The sequence below is a fragment of the Nerophis lumbriciformis genome, linkage group LG25 (genome assembly GCF_033978685.3).
Source record: "Nerophis lumbriciformis linkage group LG25, RoL_Nlum_v2.1, whole genome shotgun sequence".
Classification (NCBI taxonomy): Eukaryota; Metazoa; Chordata; class Actinopteri; order Syngnathiformes; family Syngnathidae; genus Nerophis; species Nerophis lumbriciformis.
The window spans coordinates 29512222-29536802 of NC_084572.2; the positions used below are offsets into that span (position 1 = coordinate 29512222).

Below are 24581 nucleotides of genomic sequence, written 5' to 3' on the forward strand. Positions count from 1 at the left end.
GTATTTGTGTTAGGCAAAACAATTTAAATGCCTCCAATTTGACTTTCTTTCTTTTTGTGTACAGGATTTTATTTTGAAAATCTGCCAATAACTAGATAAAATATTACATTTGCATGCTCAGGTTTAAGGTTCTCTGTACGAGTTTTCTATTGTCTTTCTCAGAGATCATTCACTTCAACCTTTGATGTGCTTTGACTGTAATCTCCACATTTGAGTGTTCTAAAAAGTCAGTTTAAGTAACAATCACACAATAAAACATCAAAGAGACAATGTCTTTGATGTTTTCAAGTTGTGCTAAGAGTGATGAAAGAAAAACATCAGACATTCTTATGAGGTCAATACATTTTAATTTAAAAAAAAGAGGACTCATCAGGAAGAATAATCTTCACTCGCTCACAGACAGAGCAAGGGACAGACGAGTGGCGACACTTCGCCTCAACACGGTCGGTGTTGGAATCCAGTGTCGCATCAAAGCAGGAACATAAAGCTTGTCTAGAAATCACACGCATGTCGGACTGAGTGCAAGACTACTGACAACCCGACGAAGAAAAAAAAAACAACGTAACCTCTTGAATTAAAGTCCCAATCATGGAGACAATGGCCGACCGTTATAGTTCACATTAAGCGGTTGTAGCGAGCACGTTGTGATCTTTGAACCGTCCTGTAAGTTGCAAACTAAATTCATGAAACGTAACCATGACGACAAATGTACATTGACACATATTACACACGGAGGCGAAGGAGGTTCCTCAGGGGCGATAAATGGATCCTTGGTTCTGCACATCCCTGAGTTAGTCCTGATGTCCTCCATCACGTGGACTGCTGGCACAAAGCAGCGTGAAGGTTTTCCACCCACAGATCTTCACAAAGTCCAAGAAGAAGTCAGTGCATGAGCTTTTTAGGAGGCAGACAAAGAAATCCACAGGATGTTAACACGGCGCCGCCTCGTCCTCGTCCGGAGCTTTGTCCACTTTGGCTTCCTCAGCGACTTTGTCTTTACTCTTTTTGTGTTTCTTCTTCTTGTGTTTGCTTTTGTGCTTCTTGTGATCGCCCTCCTTCTCCTGCACTTTGTGCTTCTTGTGCTTCTTCTGTTTTTTGTGCTTCTTGTGTTTCTTCTTCTGCTTCTTGTCTGCAGCCGCGCCAGTGGACACACTGGCAGAGTCGCTGTGGTTTTCCCGCTCGGCGCTGTTGGAGTGCTGGCTGGCGGAGGGGCAGGGGGTGCTCCCGTCCTCGTCAGAGTCGGAGCCCTCCTCTCCCTCGCTGTAGTCGGGGATGAAGGCGGCCTCGTCGGTCTCGCGGGTCAGGTCGGAGCCCAGGCGCTGTCTCTTAGTCTCTGGGCCTCGATTTTCTTCCCGTCCACTGTTCTTCTCGTCCTTGGAGGACCTGCTCCTGTCCTCCTTTGTGGACGCAGTCCTCTCGTCCTTCCCTGCACCCCCCTTCACGTCCTCCCGTCCTGCTCGACCTCTTCCATCCTCTTTTATAGCCGAGCTCCTTTCTGTTTTGCCTCCCTTCCTGTCCTCTCGGATAATTTTCACTTTGGTGGGTTTAACAGAAGTGGAGGCCAGCTTGCTGCCTTTGCCGTCCTCCTTTGGCGCCTTCTTCTTCTCTTCCTTGGCCAAACCTTTCTTCTCGTCTCGGGTGACCTCGTGAGCTTCACTCTTGACAGCTTTGGGCGCTTCCATCTGTCCCTCTTTGGCCTGACTCTTCTGAGGAACAGGCGAAGGTTCCTTGGGTACGCCGGCATCCTCGTCCTGCGTCACCGCCTCCTCCTCCTCGTCGTCTTCCCTCTCCCACTTGGAGCGAGGAGGCGCCTGGATGAGCAGCTCCTCTCCGAGCGGGCCGGTTTGCACAACGTTTTTCGGACTGGGGTCGTGGTTGTTCTCCGTGCTTGGTGGGGGCTGCTCCGGATTGGCAGGAGAGTCGCTCTTCTCCTCTATATCACTGACGTGCTTTGTGTCTTGAGTTAACCTAGAGAGGAAGAGCAATAAGACCGAGTCCACTGCAAGAATATGAACATGGACGCAACATGTCTCACCTGGCAGAGTTCGCAGACAGGCTCGATAAAACCTTGCGACTGATTTTAAGCTTGGTCCTCACAGCTGTGGCCTCACCCTCTTTCCCTGGTAAAAAAAATGAGTAAAGGAACGACCTAGCACCCAAAAAGAAAGACCTGGATGGTGGATATGGGCATTGTCTCATGTGACTTACCTTTCGGAGCAGTATCTGGTTTCTTTAAAGAGGACATGCTCTTCTCTGCTCTCTCTTTGGAAACAGTCCTGGGTAGAAAATCAAATAATCTGATGAATAAAGTATGATCATTTCCATTCATGACCAGACTTCCTATCACCTACCGATCAGATTTTGGTACTTTCTCCGTGGCTTCTCGCTCCTTGGAGGAACTGCTAGGCCTCTCTTGCTTCTTGCTGATGGCAGATTTTTCTCCAATTGTCATTTTATCAAGGCAAACGGATCTTCCAGATCCACTTCCAACAGAGTTCTTGCGTTCAATCTTGTGCGATTTATCGCTAGCTTCAGCTTCTTTTCCTGCCGAGACCGAAACCTTCTGTGAGGCTGAACCTGAGACTCTGTCACGTTCTTTATCAGAACCCACAGTTCTATTTCGGTCTGAGCTTGAAGTCTTTTCCCGATCTCGATCTGACCCAGAAGTCTTTTCCCGATCTCGATCTGCCCCAGAAGTCTTTTCCCGATCTCGATCTGCCCCAGAAGTCTTTTCCCGATCTCGATCTGACCCAGAAGTCTTTTCCCGATCTCGGTCCGAACCCTTTTCCCGATCTCGATCCGAACCCAGTGTCTTTTCTCGATCCCGGTCTGAACCCTTGTCTCGATCTCGGTCGGAAGTTGAAGCCTTGTCTCGATCCAAACCTGAAGTCCTTTCACGATCTCTGTCAGCTCCCGAAACCTTTTCCCGATCTCGGTCGAATCCTGAGGCTCTTTCCCGACCTCGATCTGTACTTTTTTCTTGATCTCTGTCAGACCTAGATGCTTTTTCTCCTCGACCTCGATCTGAACCTGAAGCTCTGTCTCGGTCTCTGTCTCCTCTGGAAGTACTGTCCCTCTCTCGGTCTACTCCTGCGCTCCGGTCAGTGTCTTTGTCAGTGACAGAAAACTTCTCCCCAGCTTTATCTCTAGAAATTCCTCTGTCAGAAGAAGCAGATCGTTCCTTTTTGACGTCACTTTCCGAAGAACTGCTTGGTCTGTCGGCATCCAGGTTGTTTGTGGTCTTCTCAGCACCAGAAGATGAGGTCTCAGGGTTGCCTCGTTTTCCAGGATCTCTGTTCAGAGGGATGCTTCTCTGGTTAACAGGCTTGAACTGGATGTGGACAAAGATCACAATTTGTATTACAATTTGCTACAGTGGGTAAAACTGTAAAGTATGTGGTGGTCCATTGTGATACTCACCGGCAACTCCATGAGTGGTCTGATAAGTCCTCGATCCTTGTCTACCCAAATCATCTCACGGCCCACATTAAGGGGAAGAAGACCAGGCCTGTCAGATGGGTGTGAAAGTCTTTGCTGTGGTGGCTGGTGAGCAGCATGTGGGTGTGAGAAGACATCCCCTGCAATCCCAAGCCCATCTAATCTTCTCAGTTTTCCAGGCGGAGAACCAAGTAAAGAACGGCCCTCCTCTCCCAACCTCCGCCTGTTGTCGAGCGGTGAGGGAGGTCGGTGGAGGTATGAGAGTCCTTGATGGGGGAGGGGAAGGAGGCCGCCACCATGTTGGAGGTCTCTTCGTCCTCTATTATCGTTGCCAGGTCGGAAGCTCTCATGGAGAGACGGGTGTGGCAGAAGTGCGCCTTGGGAGAAGAGCTGAGTTGTCTTTTGCAGGGAAGGTCTCATAGATGAGCTTTTAACCTTTTCCTTTTTAGGAGCAGTTGTGTTGTGGCCATCTTCAGGTCTGGCTTTGGTGGTCTTTGTTTTAGCCGCAGGAGGTGGATCTTTCTTCTTAGTGACTGCACTTTCAGTCTTTTTCCTCACCTTGTCGCTTTTGGCTTTAGAAGCCTCCGTTTTGACTTTGGGTTTTACCTTTTGAGGCTTCTCTTTCTTGGGCTTGTCAGTCTTGGATGTTGACTTGACCGCTGTTTTTACAGATGCAGTGGATATTTTAGAGGCTGGAGCCTTAGAGGTAGCGGTGGCAGACGGTGGCTTAGAAGACAACTGAGCCATTTTACTCGGAGACAATATTTCGTCCATAGGTTCATCTCTGACCGGCGTAGCATCGCCTCGATCCATGGACTGCTGCGATTGTTCAGAGTCCTCTCCAGCTCTTTTCTTTTTGACCTTCTTAGTCTTGAGGACTTTGGTGCTGGTCTTTGTGCCCGTTGAGGATGATGGAGGATTGTGAGATGGTGCTGGTTTCTCATCTCGACCTCTCCTCCCTCTTCCTTGTGGAGAGTATTCCCTGTGCAGGGGGGACACTCTGTCCCGTTCCCTTTCCCTTTCCCTGCTGCCACGGCCTCTGTGATGCATTGCCTGATGCTGACTCTCATAGTCTTTGTAATACTTGTTGTACCATTCTCGGTACTCCCTCTCCCACTGCCGATAGCGGTCCCGCTCCCAGCGCTCATGACTGTTAGGGCTGAGTCCCTTCAGCTCAGACGGCGGCAACTCTCGTGGTGGTGGCTTTCGCAAACCAGGACTTCGGTTTCGAAACGCACCAGGTGAGCGAGAACGTGACCTGGATCTGAATGGCGCGGCCCCTTCGGGCCCCTCCCAGCCTCCACCGCGGAAGGAGGCAGGCGGCGTCCGCGGCGAACCTGACCTCCTGTACCCGTAAGACCTTGGCCGGGAATTAGACCTTGATCGTGAGCGTGCATAAGTGCGTCCATTTCGACGGGAATATGGAGAACGGGGATATGGCCGCCCGTGGGATCGTGAACGGGACCGCGATCGACTCGGGGTGTAAGAGTAAGACCTCGACCTTGACCTGGATCTCGATCGAGTGTAAGAGCGGCTGAACGGAGAGCGGCTATACGATCTGGACCTGGCGAGGAAAGAGGGCAGGAATAAAAGTAATCAGAACATATGTCATGTCCAAAGAACTTTGACACTCTTAGGATTTATGAGACTGCAAGAGTGATCACAGTTACCTGGAGTACGAAGGTCTCTGCCTCTTTGATGTATTTCGATACTTCATAAGCTCTTTGTGAAAGTCTTTTGTGAATTCATCCAGTTTAGATGTAATACTGCAAACAAAAGGTACCAATACAGAACATGTCAGTTGTACTGTAACACAATTAATTCTTTTTTGAAAATATGGTTTTACTGATGACACAATAGAAGCGCGTCTTTATTTATATTTGCATCAACAACACAATCACTAGCGTGTAGCTTAGTTTAGACCAGGGTGTCCAAAGTGTGGACTAGGGGCCATTTACGGACAGTAGCTAATTTTTTAAACGGCCCGTAGCACAAAGGTTAGCATTTTAATTTGTTTTTTTTTTGCAGGTATAGTACATGTCATGTCAGCGCAGGCATGTGATTTAAACTTAATGAAAAAGACTAAAAATAAGACGGGAGTCTGGGGGGCGCTGGTCCCCAGCCAGGTCCAGGTAGTTAGTGGGACAAGGGGGCCAGTTTCTGTCTCTTTGACTTCATCTCCACTTCTAACTGCTCCAAATGCAAAAACCATAAAGAGTACAAACAATGTTTATTCTATTAGCTAACTTCCTTTATCTGAATGGCCATTTGTGATTCATAGCATGAAATAAATATCTTGCAGCCATGTTTGTTTCAAAATGATTCAACTATACAATGTCAAAATGTAAACACTAGAAATAATGAACAAAATGTCAGCTACTGTCTTGTTCTAAAACACCAATGAAAATTAAATTTAGCATTTAGACAGGCTATATGTGTGTTCTTAAATGTGTATTCCATGTCCCCCATGTTGAGAGCATTTTTGATTTGGGCTTACATGGTAAACATCTAAAATGAATGTTTTGGGCATTGTTTTATCCAAACACATACATTTGCCAAAATGTGGCCAAGTAGACGCATTGTGGGTTTCCTGGACGTTGTCTACATTGCTAAAAGAATATAAGGAAGAAAATACTCTGCCATCTTCCACTAGTTTTTTTAAATATATAAATCGCCCGCTTGAATATTCCCTCTTCTCTTGTCAGACTCTCTCGTCGTCATTTGGGATGTCCGCGTCTGTTGTGATTTCCCTTCCTGGTTCGATGACCCGCCTTATCTTGCCTCTGATTGGTCTGTCCATAATGTTTTGCCCTAATCTTAGCCAATCGTTACTCATGATAGTAAACCAACCAACCAATCATGGATTTTCCTATACGTAAACCAACCAATAATCATTGATTTTTCCCGTATATATATTGTCCCCTGCCCGTGGAGTGGCTTCCCTACGCAGCTTTGATTTTTAAGTTAATAATATTTAATGAAAAACCATGTTTTTACCATTGGATTATTAAGATACGTACTCATTATGGGAAAACCGAAGCTGTTGGCAGGTTTGGCAAAGAGATGGATCAATATTTTAACACATTGTAGGTCAGACAAAAAAGAAAAACGGAAAATATTTTTACAGAGATAAGACGGAATACCGACTATAGTCAGAAAAATCACGTCTGTCAGCGTCAAATATTGTTACTTTGCGAATGATACCTGTTAGCATGCTAATGCTCGCTTTTTTAAGCTAATTTTGTAAGTAAACACACCAGTCACATTTTGGTAATTGATGCATTCTAACGCTAACAGGCTAACATTTTAAAGTAATTACACACCTCAGTAAGATATTTTGGTATTTGACGTAAGTTACAGTTATAATTTTAGCATGCTAACATTACCATGCTAGCTTTTTAAGTTGATTTAGCAGATATAAAGCCTAGTGTGATATAGTATTTCATTAATGTAAACTGTAAGCATGCTACTGTTAGCCTAGCACTGTTAACATGCTAGTTTTTATTCTTATTAGCCCTATATTTTATCTTACTTGATGCTATTTCTGTCGCTAAAAAAAAATCTTTATATTGTACTGGTTTTGAAGGTCAAAACTACCAGTATGACCCCGGTAACCTTTGATTTGTTAGTTTGTGGCCCTCAGTGGAAGAAGTGGTTTAGACCACAACACACATTTATTCCATTCAATAGCACTTCCTCAATCAGCGTTTCTGTCACTCACTTCTCTTGTCGGTGATGTCGCTGCTTATAGAAGTCCTCCTTCGAGAGAGGGGGTGGATTGAGATTGAGGGACGGGGGCAGGGGAAAAAGAGGAGGTTGACCACCGGGGGGCCCCCAGGGAGGGTTGACCCCTGGGGGTCCAGGGGGATACATGGGCTGAGGCTGGTAACCCATCGTAGGAGGAGGAAGGAGACCGGGGCCAGATGGGTACAAGGGAGGGTAGGGCTGCGGTGGGGGTGGGTATAGCGATGGGGCCACATAAATGGGAGGAGCAGGTAAAGGAGGTGGAATTGTCGGGTGGTGAGTAGAAGGCGGGTCGCCTCGGTTTCTGTAGGACCTGACAAGAGATGTGACAAATAGGTCAGACTAAAATATTCATTTTAACAAATTTCATAACCAACGCTCTCACCTTTCCCAGTGTCTGCCTCCTCTGTGGGGTTGAGGCGGTCGAGAATGCTGGCCTGAGACAAAAAATTGGCCAAATTCGCCATCAAAATCACAAAATTGCTTTAACCATAGAGAATGTGTTTCTTACTTGGTAGATGATGATGAGGCCTTGAAGATGGTGGCGGCTCAAACTTCATATGGTAACTCTATGCAAGACAAAGTCAAAATAAAGTTATTTATAAAAATGCCAACAACAACGGAACAGTTCAAAATCAGATCTTCAAGACTGACACACCTGTCTGTCTCGGTCTGACGGTTTAGACGAGCTCGGCATTACAATGACGGGGTCTATCTCCCTATCAAAACAAAGACCCGTGTCACTATAAGAAACAGAAACAGAAAAGAACAACTGTTTTGGAATGTGTTGCTCAGTTTAGAGCTTTAACTCACCCTGGTGGGGGTGTCTCTCCTTGGTCGGTGGAGACCCGAGGAGAATCATGGTCCACATTAGGTGCAGGAGCCGGTGAGGCATCTTGTCCTTCTTCAGCGACGTCAGCATGAGGAAGGGGAGGGGAAGGTGGAGGAGTGGGAGTCGGAGTGGAGGTGGTTGTGGAGGTGGCGGTGAGAGCAGCAGGAGCAGGCAAGACAGGCGGGGCCTGAACTTGGGGGGCAGGGGTCACAACAGGGGTCCCACTGAAAACAGCAGGAGGCTGGGAGATGTTGGCCATCAGAGGGTCCTGCTGTCTGGACTGGAGAGGCCTGCTCAGGTGGAGCCGTGGGGGAGGGGGCACCGAAGGATGGACCAGTTTACGCCCATGTTTTGCATAGCCGGTCTCATTTTTAAAGTTGTTCACGGCCTAATCAGCAAAAAAAGCACATAAAAAAAGTAACACACATTTTAAGTTGACTTTCTGTAGAAATGTATAGAGTATGAAGGAAATTACCTGTCGAAGGAACTTGTTGGCTATGAGATTGTCGGGGGAAACATCGGACTGTTTGCATGTGTAACAAATGTGCTCCTCAGAGTCCAGCAAGGTAGTCCGGATACCTGAAATCAGTCAGCAAACAGCCACTTTAGTTATATATGTGCTGTAAGAGCTCTAATTAATGCATCAAGTCAATTTACCACAGCTTCTCCTTTAGTCGCAAGGTGCGAGTTCTACAAAAGCAAATTAACTACCCAGTTTGCTCCTCTTTGCTACCAAAACAGTGATCATGTTGCGTAGCATACTGAGAGAGCGATGTTTTACTTACTGTTCTCACACACTTTTCGCTGCGTCATCTTTGCGGTAAATGTATGCAACCATAAAGAGTATGACTGATACTTAATTGCATTGACTATTAGGTTTACCTTTTTAAATTAAAAAGAGCAAAAAACTGTGAAGGATAACCGCACTTTGATAATCTCACAGGCAAACTGGGGCTAGCTCGCCAGCTTAAACGTTAACATGTATACAAAGGACATTAACGTCCTTCCCCATTAAGAAACAACATACTACCGTATTTTTCGGAGTATAAGTCGCACTGGAGTATAAGTCGCACCTGCCGAAAATGCATAATAAAGAAGGAAAAAAACATATAAATCGCACTGGAGCCTGGACAAACTATGAAAAAAACTGCGACTTATAGTCAGAAAAATACAGTAATCAACCAGTCAAAATTCACATGAACACATTGCTGTCTAAGTAATTCAGATTTAAATGTGCACATCGAACCTATAAGCTGTGCTTACTTAGAACATAGCGATCGTTATGTGCACGGAAGAATATGACAGAGGGAGTTTTACGGTGCGTTCCAAGTACGGTACCGCTGAATGCTTGCCATTCAGCGGTAGTGATAAGTCCTATCAGTGAAGCATACAAAGCACAAAATATGCAAAATAGTGGGCTTTCTAACAGTGGGTCTATTTATTTGAGCGGTTTAAATACAATTTTAATAAATAATACAAAAATAATAAATAATTTAACATATACAAAAAAAAAATGTTTATTATAAAAACACCTGCTCAGTGGCCTTGTGGTTAGAGTGTCCGCCCTGAGACTGGAAGGTTGTGAGTTCAAACCCCAGCCGAGTCATACCAAAGACTATAAAAATGGGACCCATTGCCTCCCTGCTTGGCACTCAGCATCAAGGGTTGGAATTGGTGGTTAAATCACCAAATGATTCCGGAGCTTTGCCACCACTGCTCCCCTCACCTCCCAGGGGGTGAACATGGGGATGGGTCAGATGCAAAGGATAATTTCACCTCTGTGTGTGTGTGTGTGTGTGTGTGTGTGTGTGTGTGTGTGTGTCTATCGTTGGGACTTTAACTTTAAGATTTCAGTGTTTGTAGAAGTACTTTTTGAGCACATTAAACAACACCGCAAAAATTATGTGATAATTTGTCATAATAACCGTGATAAAATTTTCATATCGTTACATCCTTAATGCCCAGTCAACAGTTACAGCGTCTAAGGCATGGCTTTTAAACCTTTCTGAGCTCGGGGCCCAACTTTTCTGCTACAGAGGGGCACACACAAATAACACTCAATAATATTACTCTTGATTTTAATATTACTCAAAGATATCAAGCTTTGTTTATTAGGATAAACCTTTTCAAATGATATAAAAGCATGTGTTAATTATAAAGATGAATAATATCATAGCTTAGGTCAGGCTAATTACAAAAATAAATATCAATCACATATACTGCAAAATAAGGGACGCAACAACTGATACATTTACATACAAATAAATACTATGTTAAAATAAAGTCGAGCAAAATAATAAATCATAATAAATGTGTTTAAGTTAACTGTCAATAAAATTTAAGTGCAAATGAAAAAAGAGCTTCACGAGTTTAGTCATTTTTGCGCTTAAAAACCTTCTCTATGACTTTACATCTAGACTTGATACAGAGTTGTGTATAGAGAAGAATAAGGCCCACACGTTCGCCGTTTACACTGCAGAGCCAATAACAAGTGTCTTGTGCAAGTTAAACACACACAGTTCTGTTCGAGAGAACAGAGAGATGGTTTGACAAAAACACTATATATGAATCTCAGAATAACTAAGATATTGCCTTTTGGTAACCGCAGAAGAGAAAGTCGAACACAAATACAAATAGAGTAAACATTGTAGGAGTAAGAGAAACCAAATGTTGGGTGTAATAATAGACGATAGTAGATCAAGGTTTGTCTGAGCCTAAAAGCACAGACATAGCATACAATACAATGCAGGCAGCCACCAGTTGACATACTTCACACAGAAGTCACGATTTCTACGCGTTTGTTGGTCCTAATATAATGAAGAGTTTGGCAAAATAAGGGTAGAAAGTTACTTTTTTCTGTCGTTCTGTGCTTTTTGTTTTACATTTGTTGCGCTGTCGGTTTAGAGTGCCTGCTGGTGACTAAACACTGCAGGAATGTAGCAGCAGAGTGCATCAAATGCAGCCTCAAAATTACACTTTCACAAAATACAAGCATGCAAGTTAATTATGTTAAGAACTATATATAGACATTATTGTGTCAGAAAAATAACTAACGTCTAAACGACAGCAATTATATGCATTCGGGCAGAGCCGCACGCGTCTTTGGGAGCAAAAAAGGCACCTGTTTAGTTGGCCATACTCTCTTCATACACGTCTCTGAACAATGGGCCCTGGGTCTATGGTTAAGAAACACTAGTCTAAGGTATCTCTAATAGGATCAATACTCACACTCGTCGCAGTAGCTATTTCCGCAGCAAGGAATAACCACAGCGTCCGTCATCAGGTCATTACAGATGGGACACAGAAGCTCATCGGGGATGGGGTCGGAATCGTCCTCAGAGGAAGACTGATCATGTGGGACAAACGGCGGACGCTCCTTCTTCCCTTGCGCGTACGCCTCTCTGTTGCAAGATAAGATCACTGCTTGAGGGCCATAGCAGCAAACTAATGATTGGTGTCTTCCTGCCAGAAATTGTGCATAGACGTACGCATCTATGGCCGGTATGGCGTATTCACCGGTGCTGGTCAACATGGCTCCTTTGGTGCCCGGCTCCGCTTTCACCATGAAGCTCTGAGGAATCCCCTTACTCGTTCTCACTGGTTTGGGACCTTCCAAGCTCTTATCTTGGATCTGAGCAGGGGAGAACGAGATGTTGTCAGCCACAGAACTAAATTAAGCAACCGTTTGACAGAAAAAAAGCCTCATTATATTTACCAAGAGCATGGGGCATTGGCGAATGTAGTGGCCAGTCTTTCCGCAACGGTAACAGGTGTAGTTAGCAGGTGGCGGTCCGATCGCTTTTTTGGAGTAACTACAAAGACAATTAGCAACAATGAAGAGCGCCACATGGAGTCACACTAGTTTTAGCCCGAGCGAACTCTCTGAAGCACAATAACGAGCGGATACTAACTGAATGGGGTCATAGTCGTGGTTTGACTGGGAGATCATAGCTTTAATCTTGTCCTCCTCGGATGCATTTGCGTCAACCAGATTAGCGGTCTAAAGAAAATAAAAAACGTCAAAGGGGTTGGGAAGAAAAAGAAAAAAGCGTGTATGTTAACAAGACAGTGAAGTGTCTTCCAACGTGTTCGATAGTCTTAAAATCGGTAGCGGCGTAATGAAAGCCGTACCTTGGTGAGTTGGGCGAGAGACATAGAAGGAGAGGAGTCGGTCTGCAGGAGAATGAGAGTACAGACATTCAAGGCGTTAACATGATCTTGTTTGCATACAAGGACGAGCCCAGATTGTCCCCAGCGTCTGTCCGGTGCCGCACAAATCCTCAGAAGCAAGCTATTGATTGGGTGACTTTAAAATAATATGAATAATCTACAGCATCTCAACTTTAATATTGTCTTCTTTATGAAGATGGCTAAATTACTTCACTTTTTTATCCCATTGCAAAGTAGCACTTAAGGTGAGGTTGCATTGGATTATTAACATTGAGCAAACGTATGTTATAACAAAAACCTGAGTAAGACCCAGGCTTTGAAGAGTCAAAGGTTTTGCCACCTGCGCATCCTTGTAAGGACAGAGTGGATGGCCTTTACATTGTGAATGCTGCTTCCATACAGCTATGCAGGGGCAAAATGCAGATTTTAACACAATATTAGCCAGCGGGAGGGTACATTTTCATGCAAATGCGGGACCCTCATGTCTTTGAAATACGTGGGCAGGCTGGGAATGCTGTAGAGGGAACACACAGGGATGTGGTGCAAGCGGCTCTGACACAGAACCACTGAAAACCTTTATTGACTCTATGCATCTTACAGGACACTACACCAGCAACTGTCCAAGGATCTCAATAATTGAATAATCAAAGAAATGCTTAATGGTTGCCGAAAATAAGTCAGCATCATGAGCCTATACTCAACTCCCTGTACTATATACTTTGTATTTCAGAATGATGTATTAAATGCACCAGCCTTGAAAGATTAAAGGTTATGTGTAATCCATACTGGGTGTAAAACAGACATCGTCATGGTGAAAATGTACATTAGAACAACTCACAGTAGCAAATATTACTGAAACACAATGCTGTATTCAAATTCTTAGCAGGGTATATGCTACATAAAAAATTCAAACATAAATGACTGAAGATACCTTTTCCATTCACATTACATTCAATCCCAGCCATGCTTCACTTCATTGGTTTCATAAACCACATCAAAATATTTTCACAGAAAATACAATATATGACATTATAATAATGACAGTAGTTGTTGGTTTCCCCATATTGCAATAGGTACATTTGCCCGGACGGAAGCGGGCTACAAAATCCATTTCAATGTGAAACACAAAGTCGTGAATAATACCCACTTGTTCAGCAATTAAAATCAGCATAACATTTAAAAAAAAGGCAGCTACTCTGGTATTTCTCATCTTATTAAAGTAAGGCAGATGTAGAAAAAAACAAACAAATAAAACTCCATGGACTGTTTAATAATTTAAATCCCCCCCTTAAAAAGACAGCAAAGAACACAGAACTTTCAGCACAGATGTTAACACAAATAAATACAAAGTGATGATTATTCAATCGTCGACAGAATGTCGTCATGAGAAGTTTGGGGCGATTAAAGTAGAAAGAAGGGGGAGGAGAGAGGAGGAGTGAGTGTTGCTTTTTGGGTTTGTTTACATACGGGTCTCGACGATCCCACCACAGAAGTGTCAGAACGATCTCTGTGAGAAAGGACGCAAGACAGGAGAGTTAAAACAAACACACCATCATGACTGAGCGTTTCAAATAGTTCAATACGTACACAATGAACGTCCTGCCAGCGGGTTTGACTCCGCCGATGGGAGTCCGCCGGACAATCACAGACGAGTGTTTGGGGATGTGGACTTCATCGTCCGTGTATTCTGTGGGGGAAAAAAACCACACAAATCATGAATTCATCTATCAAGAATATACTTTTGTTATTTAGGCGTTATGATGAACGATACATTACTGAAATCTGAATTAATGTACAAAATATTCCACTAATGCAGTGACAGCCGATTCACATTGTTATAAGGAAGGACTACGACATCAGGAATAGACTTGATTACATTTTCTTGATAAATTGGAAAAATGAGTGAACTATACAGGCCGCAAGTTGGAGACCACTGCGAGAGTGTAATTGCAGTCCGCATATTATGGGAAACTAATAACTACCTGTGCTAGGAGGATATGTATTTGTTTTTCTTTCACTTCGCAAAAAAACTCAAAAAGTTATGGGCGGATTTTGATAAAAAACTTTCAGGAAATGTCCATAACGACATAAGTAAGAAGTGATTCTATTTTGGGGGAGATAGGAATCATTTCTACTACATTACGAGCCTAAATTTCTCTGTGTGTATGCTAGCAGTCCCGCTCAACCGACAGAGACAAAGAGTGGCTGAGTGACTCAGTTTTTTTAATTCCGCAAAGAATGAACCCTCTTGCAGACTGTTTGTACGCAACAAACAACAAAAATGCACGGACATAGCAATTTAATCTATGCTTCAATGTGCCAGATTCACTGTCTATTGGTTAGCAAAATAACTCAATGAGCGGATTTTGTACCTCCGTCGCATACCTGGAAATCTGGAGGGTTGGTATCATCGAAGCTTAACTTTTTCCAAACTTTATAAATTATTCTGAACACTTGAAAGGAGGATTAGGGCCACACTTAAAGGGGCCCTCTTACGCAGAACCAACTTTTCTGGTACCTACTGTTGTGTATTTGGGATCTGCATATGTCCCAAAAACTGGAAATCAAACCGTGGAGGCATTGCAGATATATTTATTAGACAACACACTGGGCTAGCAGAAAAATCTGACTTGTTTTTCTTTGTTTTACGTACAATGGCCGAAGGAGAGCAAAACATTGATTAGGTCGCAGGTATATACTTGCAAGGCCATTTTCAAGAAGAACGTTTCAAGAGAAGCTAGATCTTGTGAGATGAGGTCCGCCAACCCCCAAGCTGGCTAACCTGTCCAAGCCAGTGAAATGGTTTGTCTGCCCCTTAAAATCAACCAACTTTGAGCAGTACCTCTGGCTTCTAATGCGCGCTGAACATTGTGAGTTTAAATATTTTATTTTATCACGTTTATGTCTTTATAATTATTTAAATTTTGACAGTACCAAGTAAAGACGTTTTAACTACTGATGCTGGTTTATTGATTTTTAAATGCGCTGGAAAATAGCCGGTTTTCTACACTATTAAGGTGATTCAGTGCCTAATAGTGTGCAAGTGTGTTTCTGTATAGTATTCTTCAGCCCTTGTCATGTGCTGACATAAATTGCGGTATTATGAGAGGTACTTCTTAAAGTCGGACTAAGTAGGACATTACAGAATGTCTAGGTGTGAAATAAACGGTCCGCCACTGCTGCTAAGTGATAAAATAAACGACCCTACTTGTCAACCTTAATATTTTTTTCCCCTTCTGAAACCACACAATGCACCAACACTTTGGCTAAAGTGGCCATAAACTTGCGACTCAAACACGTGTCATCTATCTACTCATTCATATCTATGGCTGAAAGTGTTGCTGGTCAGCGGCCGCATTTTATGGATATTATTGTCTCTCCTGACCTATTGATCTACTTGCCAATTTACTTTTCTTAGCTGGTTATTCTCTGCTGTAACGCGGTTCTAGTTAGACTACTGTTGAAATCTGCACAGCATGTATTCCTTTTTTGTTACACTATTTCACATTCAATCCATCTTAGCGAAGTGGCTACTAGCATAGCTTGTCTTCTCTCACTTTCGTGTGTCTGCACTACAGATGTCCGATAATATCGGCCGATAAATGCTTTGAAATGTGATATCGGAAATGATCGGTATCAAAAAGTAAAATGTATGACTTTTTAAAACGCCGCTGTACGGAGTAGTACACGGACGTAGAGAGAAGTACAGAGCGCCAATAACCTTAAAGGCACTGCCTTTGCGTGCCGGCCCAATCACATAATACCTACGGCTTTTCACACACACAAGTGAATGCCAAGCATACTTTGTCAACAGCCATACAGGTCACACTGAGGGTGGCCGTATAAACAACTTTAACACTGTTACAAATATGCGCCACACTGTGAACCCACACCAAACAAGAATGACAAACACATTTCTGGAGAACATCCGCACCGTAACACAACAGAATACCCAGAACCCCTTGCAGCACTAACTCTTCCGGGACGCTACAATATACACCCCTCCGCCATGAACATGGGAGACATTGACGTCTTTCCCCATTAAGAAACTATATACACCAATCTAAACTTGTATGAACACATTACTATCTGACCAACAAAGATATTCAATTAGGCACACTGAACTTATTAGGATCAAATGATCGATATATATATATATATATATACCTAGCGGTTAGTGAACTCGCGTGATGTCACATACACCGGAAGAGTAAAAAAGAAACATTTAAAAGTTAAAACTAAATAACAAACATATTTAAACATTTAAATGAAAATATGGCTTTTAAGTAGCCAGAACAAATATTTAATGTTTCTTCTGCCAAGAAAGTATAGTGTCTATTTTATTTAATTTTTAACGAAAACTTGGTTAAACGATTTCAGTGTGTACATGTACTTTTTGAGCACATTCAACAACACCACAATAATGATAACCATGATCATTTTGGTATGAAATGTTCATATTATTACATCCCTAGTCTGCTTGTAACACAGATAAACGGATACAACCTGGAAGCAGATACCATTCAATAAAAACATAGCAACAATTGTAATGAAGAGGAGACTGTCTATTTGCTTCACAAATTAAAAGAAAATGTATTTGAAGTGCATCGATGGTAGAAAAAAAATAAAATAAATGCAGATTTAAGAAGGTGGCTAAGGAATTGTAGAATGCCGGCTTAATTCTGACTCCCAAACAAAATACGAATGAGATGAAAGATAATGAGGCAGGTATATTAAAGGCAAATAAAGCGTGCACAAACCTCTTCACGCTGCATTTGTGCAAGCCAACTGATTCACTTTCCGCACAAGTGGCAAGATAGCCCAGAACAATAGCAACCTTCCTCTGGATATCAGTCAGGCATGAATGCTCTTTTCCTTTGGATTTAAAAACTACTTCCATCAATCCACAGAGCCTTTTGGATGAACTTTTAAGACCCTCAAAACCTTTGTTTCCGGGATTTTCGTCCGAAAATTCCTTCAGAAAAACTTCCGGCGGTCTTTTCATTGCCTTGACCTGCATCCGCCCAGATACATTCTTAGTAGTAGTGTCATGTTCGTAGCACAATCCAAGATCATTTCTTGATGCTGTCTGCTATTTAACATCGGCATAGCCAATAGAGGTACTATTTGTAAAATGTGCCAATATTACAGCGGACATCAGTTAAAACGAGTTGTAAAGATCAGCAAATGGCTAGGGTGACGTCATAGGTCAACCGGAAAGGGAATTCATTTAACCATGCTAAAAGGAAATAGGACCTGGAACTTGGTGCTGTATCGAAGGCAGTAGAAAACGGAAATAGTCTGCCGCCGTGGCATTACGTGATGCGTACTGTGGAAATCAGGGGCCAATGGACGTTATATTGCTTCAAAACAACTCTATGTTCATCATATTACTTACATTTTTCACTTGTCTGAGTGGTATTGGTCTAGCGGCGATGGTGAGTAAAGCATGTTCATTTCAAACTGACACTCTTAGGGACGGCGTGGCGCAGTGGGAGAGTGGCCGTGCGCAACCCGAGGGTCCCTGGTTCAATCCCCACCTAGTACCAACCTCGTCATGTCCGTTGTGTCCTGAGCAAGACACTTCACCCTTGCTCCTGATGGGTGCTGGTTAGCGCCTTGCATGGCAGCTCCCTCCATCAGTGTGTGAATGTGTGTGTGAATGGGTAAATGTGGAAGTAGTGTCAAAGCGCTTTGAGTACCTTGAAGGTAGAAAAGCGCTATACAAGTACAACCCATTTATCATTATTAGCGTGCAAGACTTTGAGGAGGAAATATTATTACAAACTTTTGTTTGGTGTTGCTTCCTTATTTGTGATTATTCCAAGCCGGTACCAAAAAATACACACTTGCTACTAATAGTCAAGTGACATGGCTGTTCAACACTGCTCCTGGTGTTTTGACAAAGAATTGTACGTCAAACTTTCAAACCACAGCTATAAAAAAGCTGCTGCGCGACAAAGGAGTAGCAGAATCCAAGCTTTGGAAAGGTTGTCAACATATGTTTGTCCTGCTCTACTTGTAATTTTCCCACTTTTTCGGCTTTAGATCAGGAGTGTATGAGGCACATCCATTTAGATTAGTCCTTCCCGTGGCCCAGGGGGAATATGCGTCATCAGTATCATGCTTCAAACCTGCTTTGAGAAGCTGGGCATCGCGAAACGTGCTCATTGTAGCCATTAATCCTGACTGCCTCAGTTTTATTTATATACAAAAAAAATCAGCACAAATTGTCTTTATATTTGTTTTTAAGGTTGAAGTGTTGAAGTTAATGTTGCCTATCACTTCATTATTACCCAGTAATTATATTTAAAGTTATTTTTAGGATCACATTATTTAAAATCGGTCAAAAACTGTACATTTATTTTTAATTTCAGACAATTTAATGAACTGTAAATATTTTCTGTTAAAGCCTAAAATACAATGTTAGTTATTATTGTATTTATTGCAAGTTGATCTATAGTTGTTTGTTTTCTTTATTGTTTAACGGTCTGTTTGCGACATTTACACAGATGCCTAGTGGGCGCCAACTTTCCAATGTATTTTACACAGTATATCCTGCCCTCTTACAGTTTCACGTACGTCATTAGGCAAGTACGTAACACATGCACACGCATTAGCTTCAGGTTTTAGCTCATAAAAGCAATTTGGATAGCTAGCATTAGCGGTCATTGAATGTATATTCTATCATAACAACAACACGACTGCAAATTGTTCGTTGCTAATCTTGGCGGTACAGCTCGGTTGGTAGAGCGGCCATGCCAGCAACTTCAGGGTTGCAGGTTCGATCCCCGCTTCCGCCATCCTAGTCACTGCCGTTGTGTCCTTGGGCAAGACACTTTACCCACCTGCTCCCAGTGCCACCCACACTGGTTTAAAAATGTAACTTAGATATTGGGTTTCACAATGTAAAGCGCTTTGAGTCACTTGAGAAAAGCGCTATATAAATATAATTCACTTCACTTTTGTTTGTGTGCGCAAGCGCTCCCTGCCCGTACGTGTTGACGAAACCGGGTGAGCTGTAAACACTAATCGGGTGAGCTGTAAACACTAATCATTTTATTCGGGCCAGTAATTTTTTAATCACATATACTTTGTAATTGTGAAAAATAGGCCTAGACAGGAGGAGGACAAAGTGTAGGTACACAGAACATCAGAGGGTCAAATGTGCGAGAAAATGAGAGCAGTGTTGACAAACAATGTTGCAACCTTGTGTGGGAAACGCAGGTGCAGAAACACAAAAGAAGAATCCCTGTGGGATGCAGAAACTGGCAGAGAAATTTTCCGTGCAACGTTCATATTGTTGTTACTCAGTCAGCTTTTGTGGGTCTGATGGACCCGTTGCATTTTGTGGCTTTTAATGCCTCACAATCAAACACTTTTATGTAAAAATACTGAACAGATGTTTATTGGGATAAGGTAAACATCTGTTCAGTATTTTAACATAAAAGTGTTGCATTTTGTGGCTTTTAATGCCTCACAATCAAACACTTTTATGTAAAAATACTGAACAGATGTTTATTGGGATAAGGTAAACATCTGTTCAGTATTTTAACATAAAAGTGTTGCATTTTGTGGCTTTTAATGCCTCACAATCAAACACTTTTATGTAAAAATACTGAACAGATGTTTATTGGGATAAGGTAAACATCTGTTCAGTATTTTAACATAAAAGTGTTGCATTTTGTGGCTTTTAATGCCTCACAATCAAACACTTATGTAAAAATACTGAACAGATGTTTATTGGGATAAGGTAAACATCTGTTCAGTATTTTAACATAAAAGTGTTGCATTTTGTGGCTTTTAATGCCTCACAATCACACACATTTATGTTAAAATACTGAACAGATGTTTATTGGGATAAGGTAAACATCTGTTCAGTATTTTAACATAAAAGTGTTTGATTGTGAGGCATTAGAAGCCACAAAATGCAAAGGGTCCATCAGACCCACAAACACTGGCTGAGTAACAACAATATGAACATAAAAACCTTAAGAAAGTCAGTGACTTCACTATAAAAGTGGGTGACATTGTTATCACCAGGAAAAATGAGGTCACCTACATAGGTTCCATTCTAGAGGCTAATCTTTCCTGTGATAAAATGGCAACCAAGGTAATCAAAAAGGTCAACCAACGAACAAAATTTCTCTATAGAATCTCCTCTCTGGTCAACAAAAGCACCATGAAGATTCTAGCGGGAACTCTCATTCAACCCTTTTTCGATTACGCATGCACCTCCTGGTACCCTAGCACCTCCAAAACCCTCAAATCTAGACTCCAAACATCCAAGAACAAGCTCGTCAGATTACTTTTAGACCTCCACCCCAGATCACACCTCACTCCTACCCACTTCTCCAAAGTGGGCTGGCTCAGGGTGGAGGACAGAGTAAAACAACTTGCACTGAGCCTAGTCTATAAAATCAGCTACACCTCCCTGATACCGAAGTACATGTCAAAGGTCTTAACTCATTCTCCTTCTATGCCACATCAATATGGAATGCACTCCCAACTGGTGTAAAAGAAAGGGCATCTATATCCTCCTTCAAAACCACACTAAAAGAACACCTCCAGGCAACTTCAACCCTAAACTAACACCCTCCCTTCCACATCCTACCTCCCCGGATTGTAAATAATCAAATGTATATACTTATTCTTATGCTTTCTGATCTCTCTCTCTCTATGCCCACTACTTGCTGTACATATCCTACAGTCAGTCCTACACTGTTCCAGTGTCCATGCAATTGTTGATTACTGAAGTGTTGATATCAACCAAACGTAACCCCTCCCCCTCCACACCCCGGATTGTAAATAATGTAAATAATTAAATGTATATACTCTGATGATTATCTTGTGTGATGGCTGTATTATGATGATAGTATATATCTGTATCATGAATCAATTTAAGTGAACCCCGACTTAAACAAGTTGAAAAACTTATTCGGGTGTTACCATTTACACTGCAAAAAGTCAGTGTTCAAAAACAAGAAAAAAAATACAAAAATTTTATTTGAACTAAGCAAAATTATCTGCCAATAGAACAAGAAAATGTGGCTTGTCAAGACTTTCCAAAACAAGTAAAATTAGCTAACCTCAATGAACCCCAAAATACCTTAAAATAAGTATATTCTCACTAATAACAAGTGCACTTTTCTTGGTAGAAAAAAAAAATAGGAGACCTTTTTGCTCAATATGTTGAAAAATATTCTTAAATAAAGTAAATGCTAGTGCCATTATCTTGACATAATGATATGCGCTCGGCATTACATTTCTTGAAACCAGCAAACATACTAAAAACAAATGTATTGTTCTTAATGGAAAGGCAACAAGGCAAGCGCTTGTTACTCTCGGCGTCTACTAGCCGCTCAGGCAAATCATATGGTCTAAAAATGCATTTTTCCATCGACAACATGACATCATCGCGCCAAGTGCGTGCTCTTTCAGTCAATTAGCGCGCATATATACAGCCCGGCCCCCGGACAAATTTTTTTCTATTGTAATTTTGAAGAAATTATCTGAATGTGCATTAACTATTTCTGTTCAAAATTGTTTTAAATGTCACATGTTAAATGTTTAAATATTAACTGTCAGTTTACTGTACTGTGCCAACTGTACTACTATACGAGTACGTATTTTCTATTGTTTCATTGAATATAAGACAGCAAAGCCCATTTGGCTGTCATCTGTTTTAATTATGAGACACAATTGTGTCGGTCATGATTTTTTTTCATGCTTGAAATAATTACTTTAAAAAGTAGTTTTATACTTGTGAGTGTTGATGACACAGCTTTGCAACAGTTTATATTCTAGTTTCAAGCATGTTTTACTCAGTATAGGTCATAAAATCTCAGCAACAAGCTGTAATGGAATAACCTACAATCGAATATTAAACTTCAAACACTAGTTACGTTGAATGAGTTTAAAGCTTCTGTGAAAGGACTGCAGTCTACCTTGTCTGTATGCACATATGTCATGTGAGCAAGTTTTAATGTTGTAAATGTGATGTTTTATGTATTTGTTTACTGTTTTTAATGTAACCTTGCTGCTGCCCTCTTGGCCAGGTCTCCCTTGGAAAAGAGATCTTTGATCTCAATGGGATTTTACCTGGTTAAATAAAGGCTAATAAATAAATAAGTAATATCTTACTGAGATCATTTAGGATCAAACCCCTTAAAACAAGTAAAACACTAATAGAGATGTCGATAAATGCTTTAAAATGTAATATCGGAAATTATCGTTTTTTTATTATCGGTATCGTTTTTTTCATTAAATCAAAATAAAAAACACAAGATACACTTACAATTAGTGCACCAACCCAAAAATAAACTCCCCCATTTACACTCATTCACACAAAAGGGTTGTTTCTTTGTTATTAATATTCTGGTTCCTACATTATATATCTTGACTTGACTTTATTAATTCATGCTTGCAGTGGAGCCAGGGCCCCACTGAAAAAACAGCTGAATTTTACAATGAATATCAAACAAAAATTTAAAAAAAAGGAAAGAACAGACAGTATTTTATACAAAAAAACAATATATATATCAATACAGTCTGCAAGGGATACAGTCCGTAAGCACACATGATTGTGCGTGCTGCTGGTCCACTAATAGTACTAACCTTTAACAGTTAATTTTACTCATTTTCATTAATTACTAGTTTCTATTTAACTGTTTTTATATTGTTTTACTTTCTTTTTTATTCAAGAAAATGTTTTTAATTTATTTATCTTATTTTATTTAAAAAGGACCTTATCTTCACCATACCTGGTTGTCCAAATTAGGCATAATAATGTGTTAATTCCACGACTGTATAAATCGGTATCGGTTGATATCGGTAATTAAAGAGTTGGACAATATCCGCAAAAAGCCATTATAGGACATCCTTACACTAACATAAAATCTGCTTAGTGAGAAGAATTATCTTATCAAACAGAAAATAAGCAAATATCACCCTTATGAGATATTCAATCTTACTTAGATTTCAGTTTTTGCAGTGTAGTGGTCAATTGTACGGAATAAGTACTGTACTGTGCAATCTACTAATAAAAGTTTCAATCAATCAAAAAAACATTACACACATTGAAATTGAACGTTGTGCTTTGAAAAGCCGCTGCGGGGGTATTCAACAGTGCGTCGCGTCGGTAAACAGACATCTTAACGGCAAATATACGATCTTTGGGTGAGTCATGGCAGCTTACCTTCCCGAGTTTGCGCGTTGGTGATCTGCAGGTCGCAGTCTGTGGCCTTGAGGCGCTCCCTGGACATGATCTGCCGCTTGAGCTCACTGAGGGTGATGTGGAGCCCATCGAACGTGACCGTGTTGTAGTCCAGTTTGGAGGAGAACTTGTAGTGAACACACGACATGTTTTTTTGTCGTTTTGTTTTGAACAGGCCTAGAAGCACTTAGATAAGGTACAAGAAGAGAGGAGGAGGAGGGAGGAGAGACAGGCTTGGGTCACGAAATAAAACAGCGTCAACACTCAACACAGGAGGCCAAAACCTGGTCACTTTTAATACGTAAAGCTGAAAATGGGCTGCAACACTGGACAAATTAAAGGGCTTGGTTAAAATTTAGGGCGAGTGACGGGAAAAAGTCCTTGTCAATCCCAACCAAAGACGTCGACATTAAAGGCAGGCGCGCCAGTCGACGGCGCCATGTGCCTTTTTGTCAGTCCTCAAAGTCCAGTGAACCCCACAGCGGGGTGCGACCAGAGTCCGAGTGAAATACGATACGAGTACTTCTTTTAACTAAAGTGGCGTTCAAAAAAAGGCCGCGTCCGCCATGAGCAGTCCTTGAGGGGGAAAAGCGAGGCCGCCGACTTGCTAAAAAAAGATGCTAGCAGTAGCAGCCGCAGTAGTCCGTGGGTTTGCGTTAAAACGTCCGAAAAAAACAGTCCACTGAACGGCGCGGAAGGCAGTCGAAAACGAGTCCACAGTGTTTAGGCTAAAAAGGAATGGCCAAGGAAACGAGAAATGACGCGAAAGTAACACACCGACATTAGCCCGCTAAACGGTTAGCCCCGACATGCGCCGCGAGCTAACAAGCTAAGCTAACGTGCTAAGCTATACTAACGCCGTCACCGGTCGAACCCAAAGCGGGAGATGCTTCCTCTTCGGGTCCGTCAGTCGTGTTCCTCGGTGTCAAAGATGATTCCTCGATGGATTTTATCGACGCAAAAATCCCCAACAGCGTCACGCGGGACGTCGATGTTCCCCTTCTCGTCGCTGTTTCATCAAAATGGCGTCGGACGGATGCTCCGGTTAAGGCCGAAGAGTCGCGGTGAGAATCAAGAGAAGGAGCCGCCTTCCACTTCCGGTTTCGCGACACATCACCCACGAGACGGACGCAAACGTCATGTGTCTGTTCTTCTGTGTCGTCACTTTTTGATACGGAATCC

At 42.1% G+C, this 24581-nt stretch overlaps 1 protein-coding gene across 1 annotated transcript; it reads right to left on the reverse strand.

Moving 5' to 3' along the window:
* Window positions 1–324: 324 nt before the first annotated feature.
* LOC133621788 (uncharacterized) lies at window positions 325–24487 on the reverse strand. Its single transcript, XM_061984149.1, has 20 exons — window positions 23382–24487; window positions 13772–13871; window positions 13652–13691; window positions 12146–12187; window positions 11926–12014; window positions 11730–11826; window positions 11503–11645; window positions 11243–11415; window positions 8490–8593; window positions 7996–8402; window positions 7841–7901; window positions 7694–7751; window positions 7568–7619; window positions 7160–7495; window positions 5109–5204; window positions 3421–5002; window positions 2352–3331; window positions 2209–2276; window positions 2036–2120; window positions 325–1968 (listed from the first exon to the last, which is right to left on the reverse strand). The coding sequence occupies exons 1-20, from the start codon at window positions 23545–23547 to the stop codon at window positions 930–932; spliced, it is 5718 nt and encodes a 1905-aa protein (XP_061840133.1). The 5' UTR covers window positions 23548–24487; the 3' UTR covers window positions 325–929.
* Between the last annotated feature and the right edge of the window lie 94 nt (window positions 24488–24581).

Excerpts from the sequence above, each read along its gene's own strand:
- LOC133621788 (XM_061984149.1), bottom strand. The coding sequence starts at position 23,547 with ATGTCGTGTGTTCACTACAAGTTCTCCTCCAAACTGGACTACAACACG. Across the intron at positions 7,752-7,840 it reads CGTCAGACCGAGACAGACAG|AGTTACCATATGAAGTTTGA; the intron begins GTGTGTCAGTCT and ends TGTCTTGCATAG. Across the intron at positions 5,205-7,159 it reads CGACATCACCGACAAGAGAA|TATTACATCTAAACTGGATG; the intron begins GTGAGTGACAGA and ends TTTTGTTTGCAG.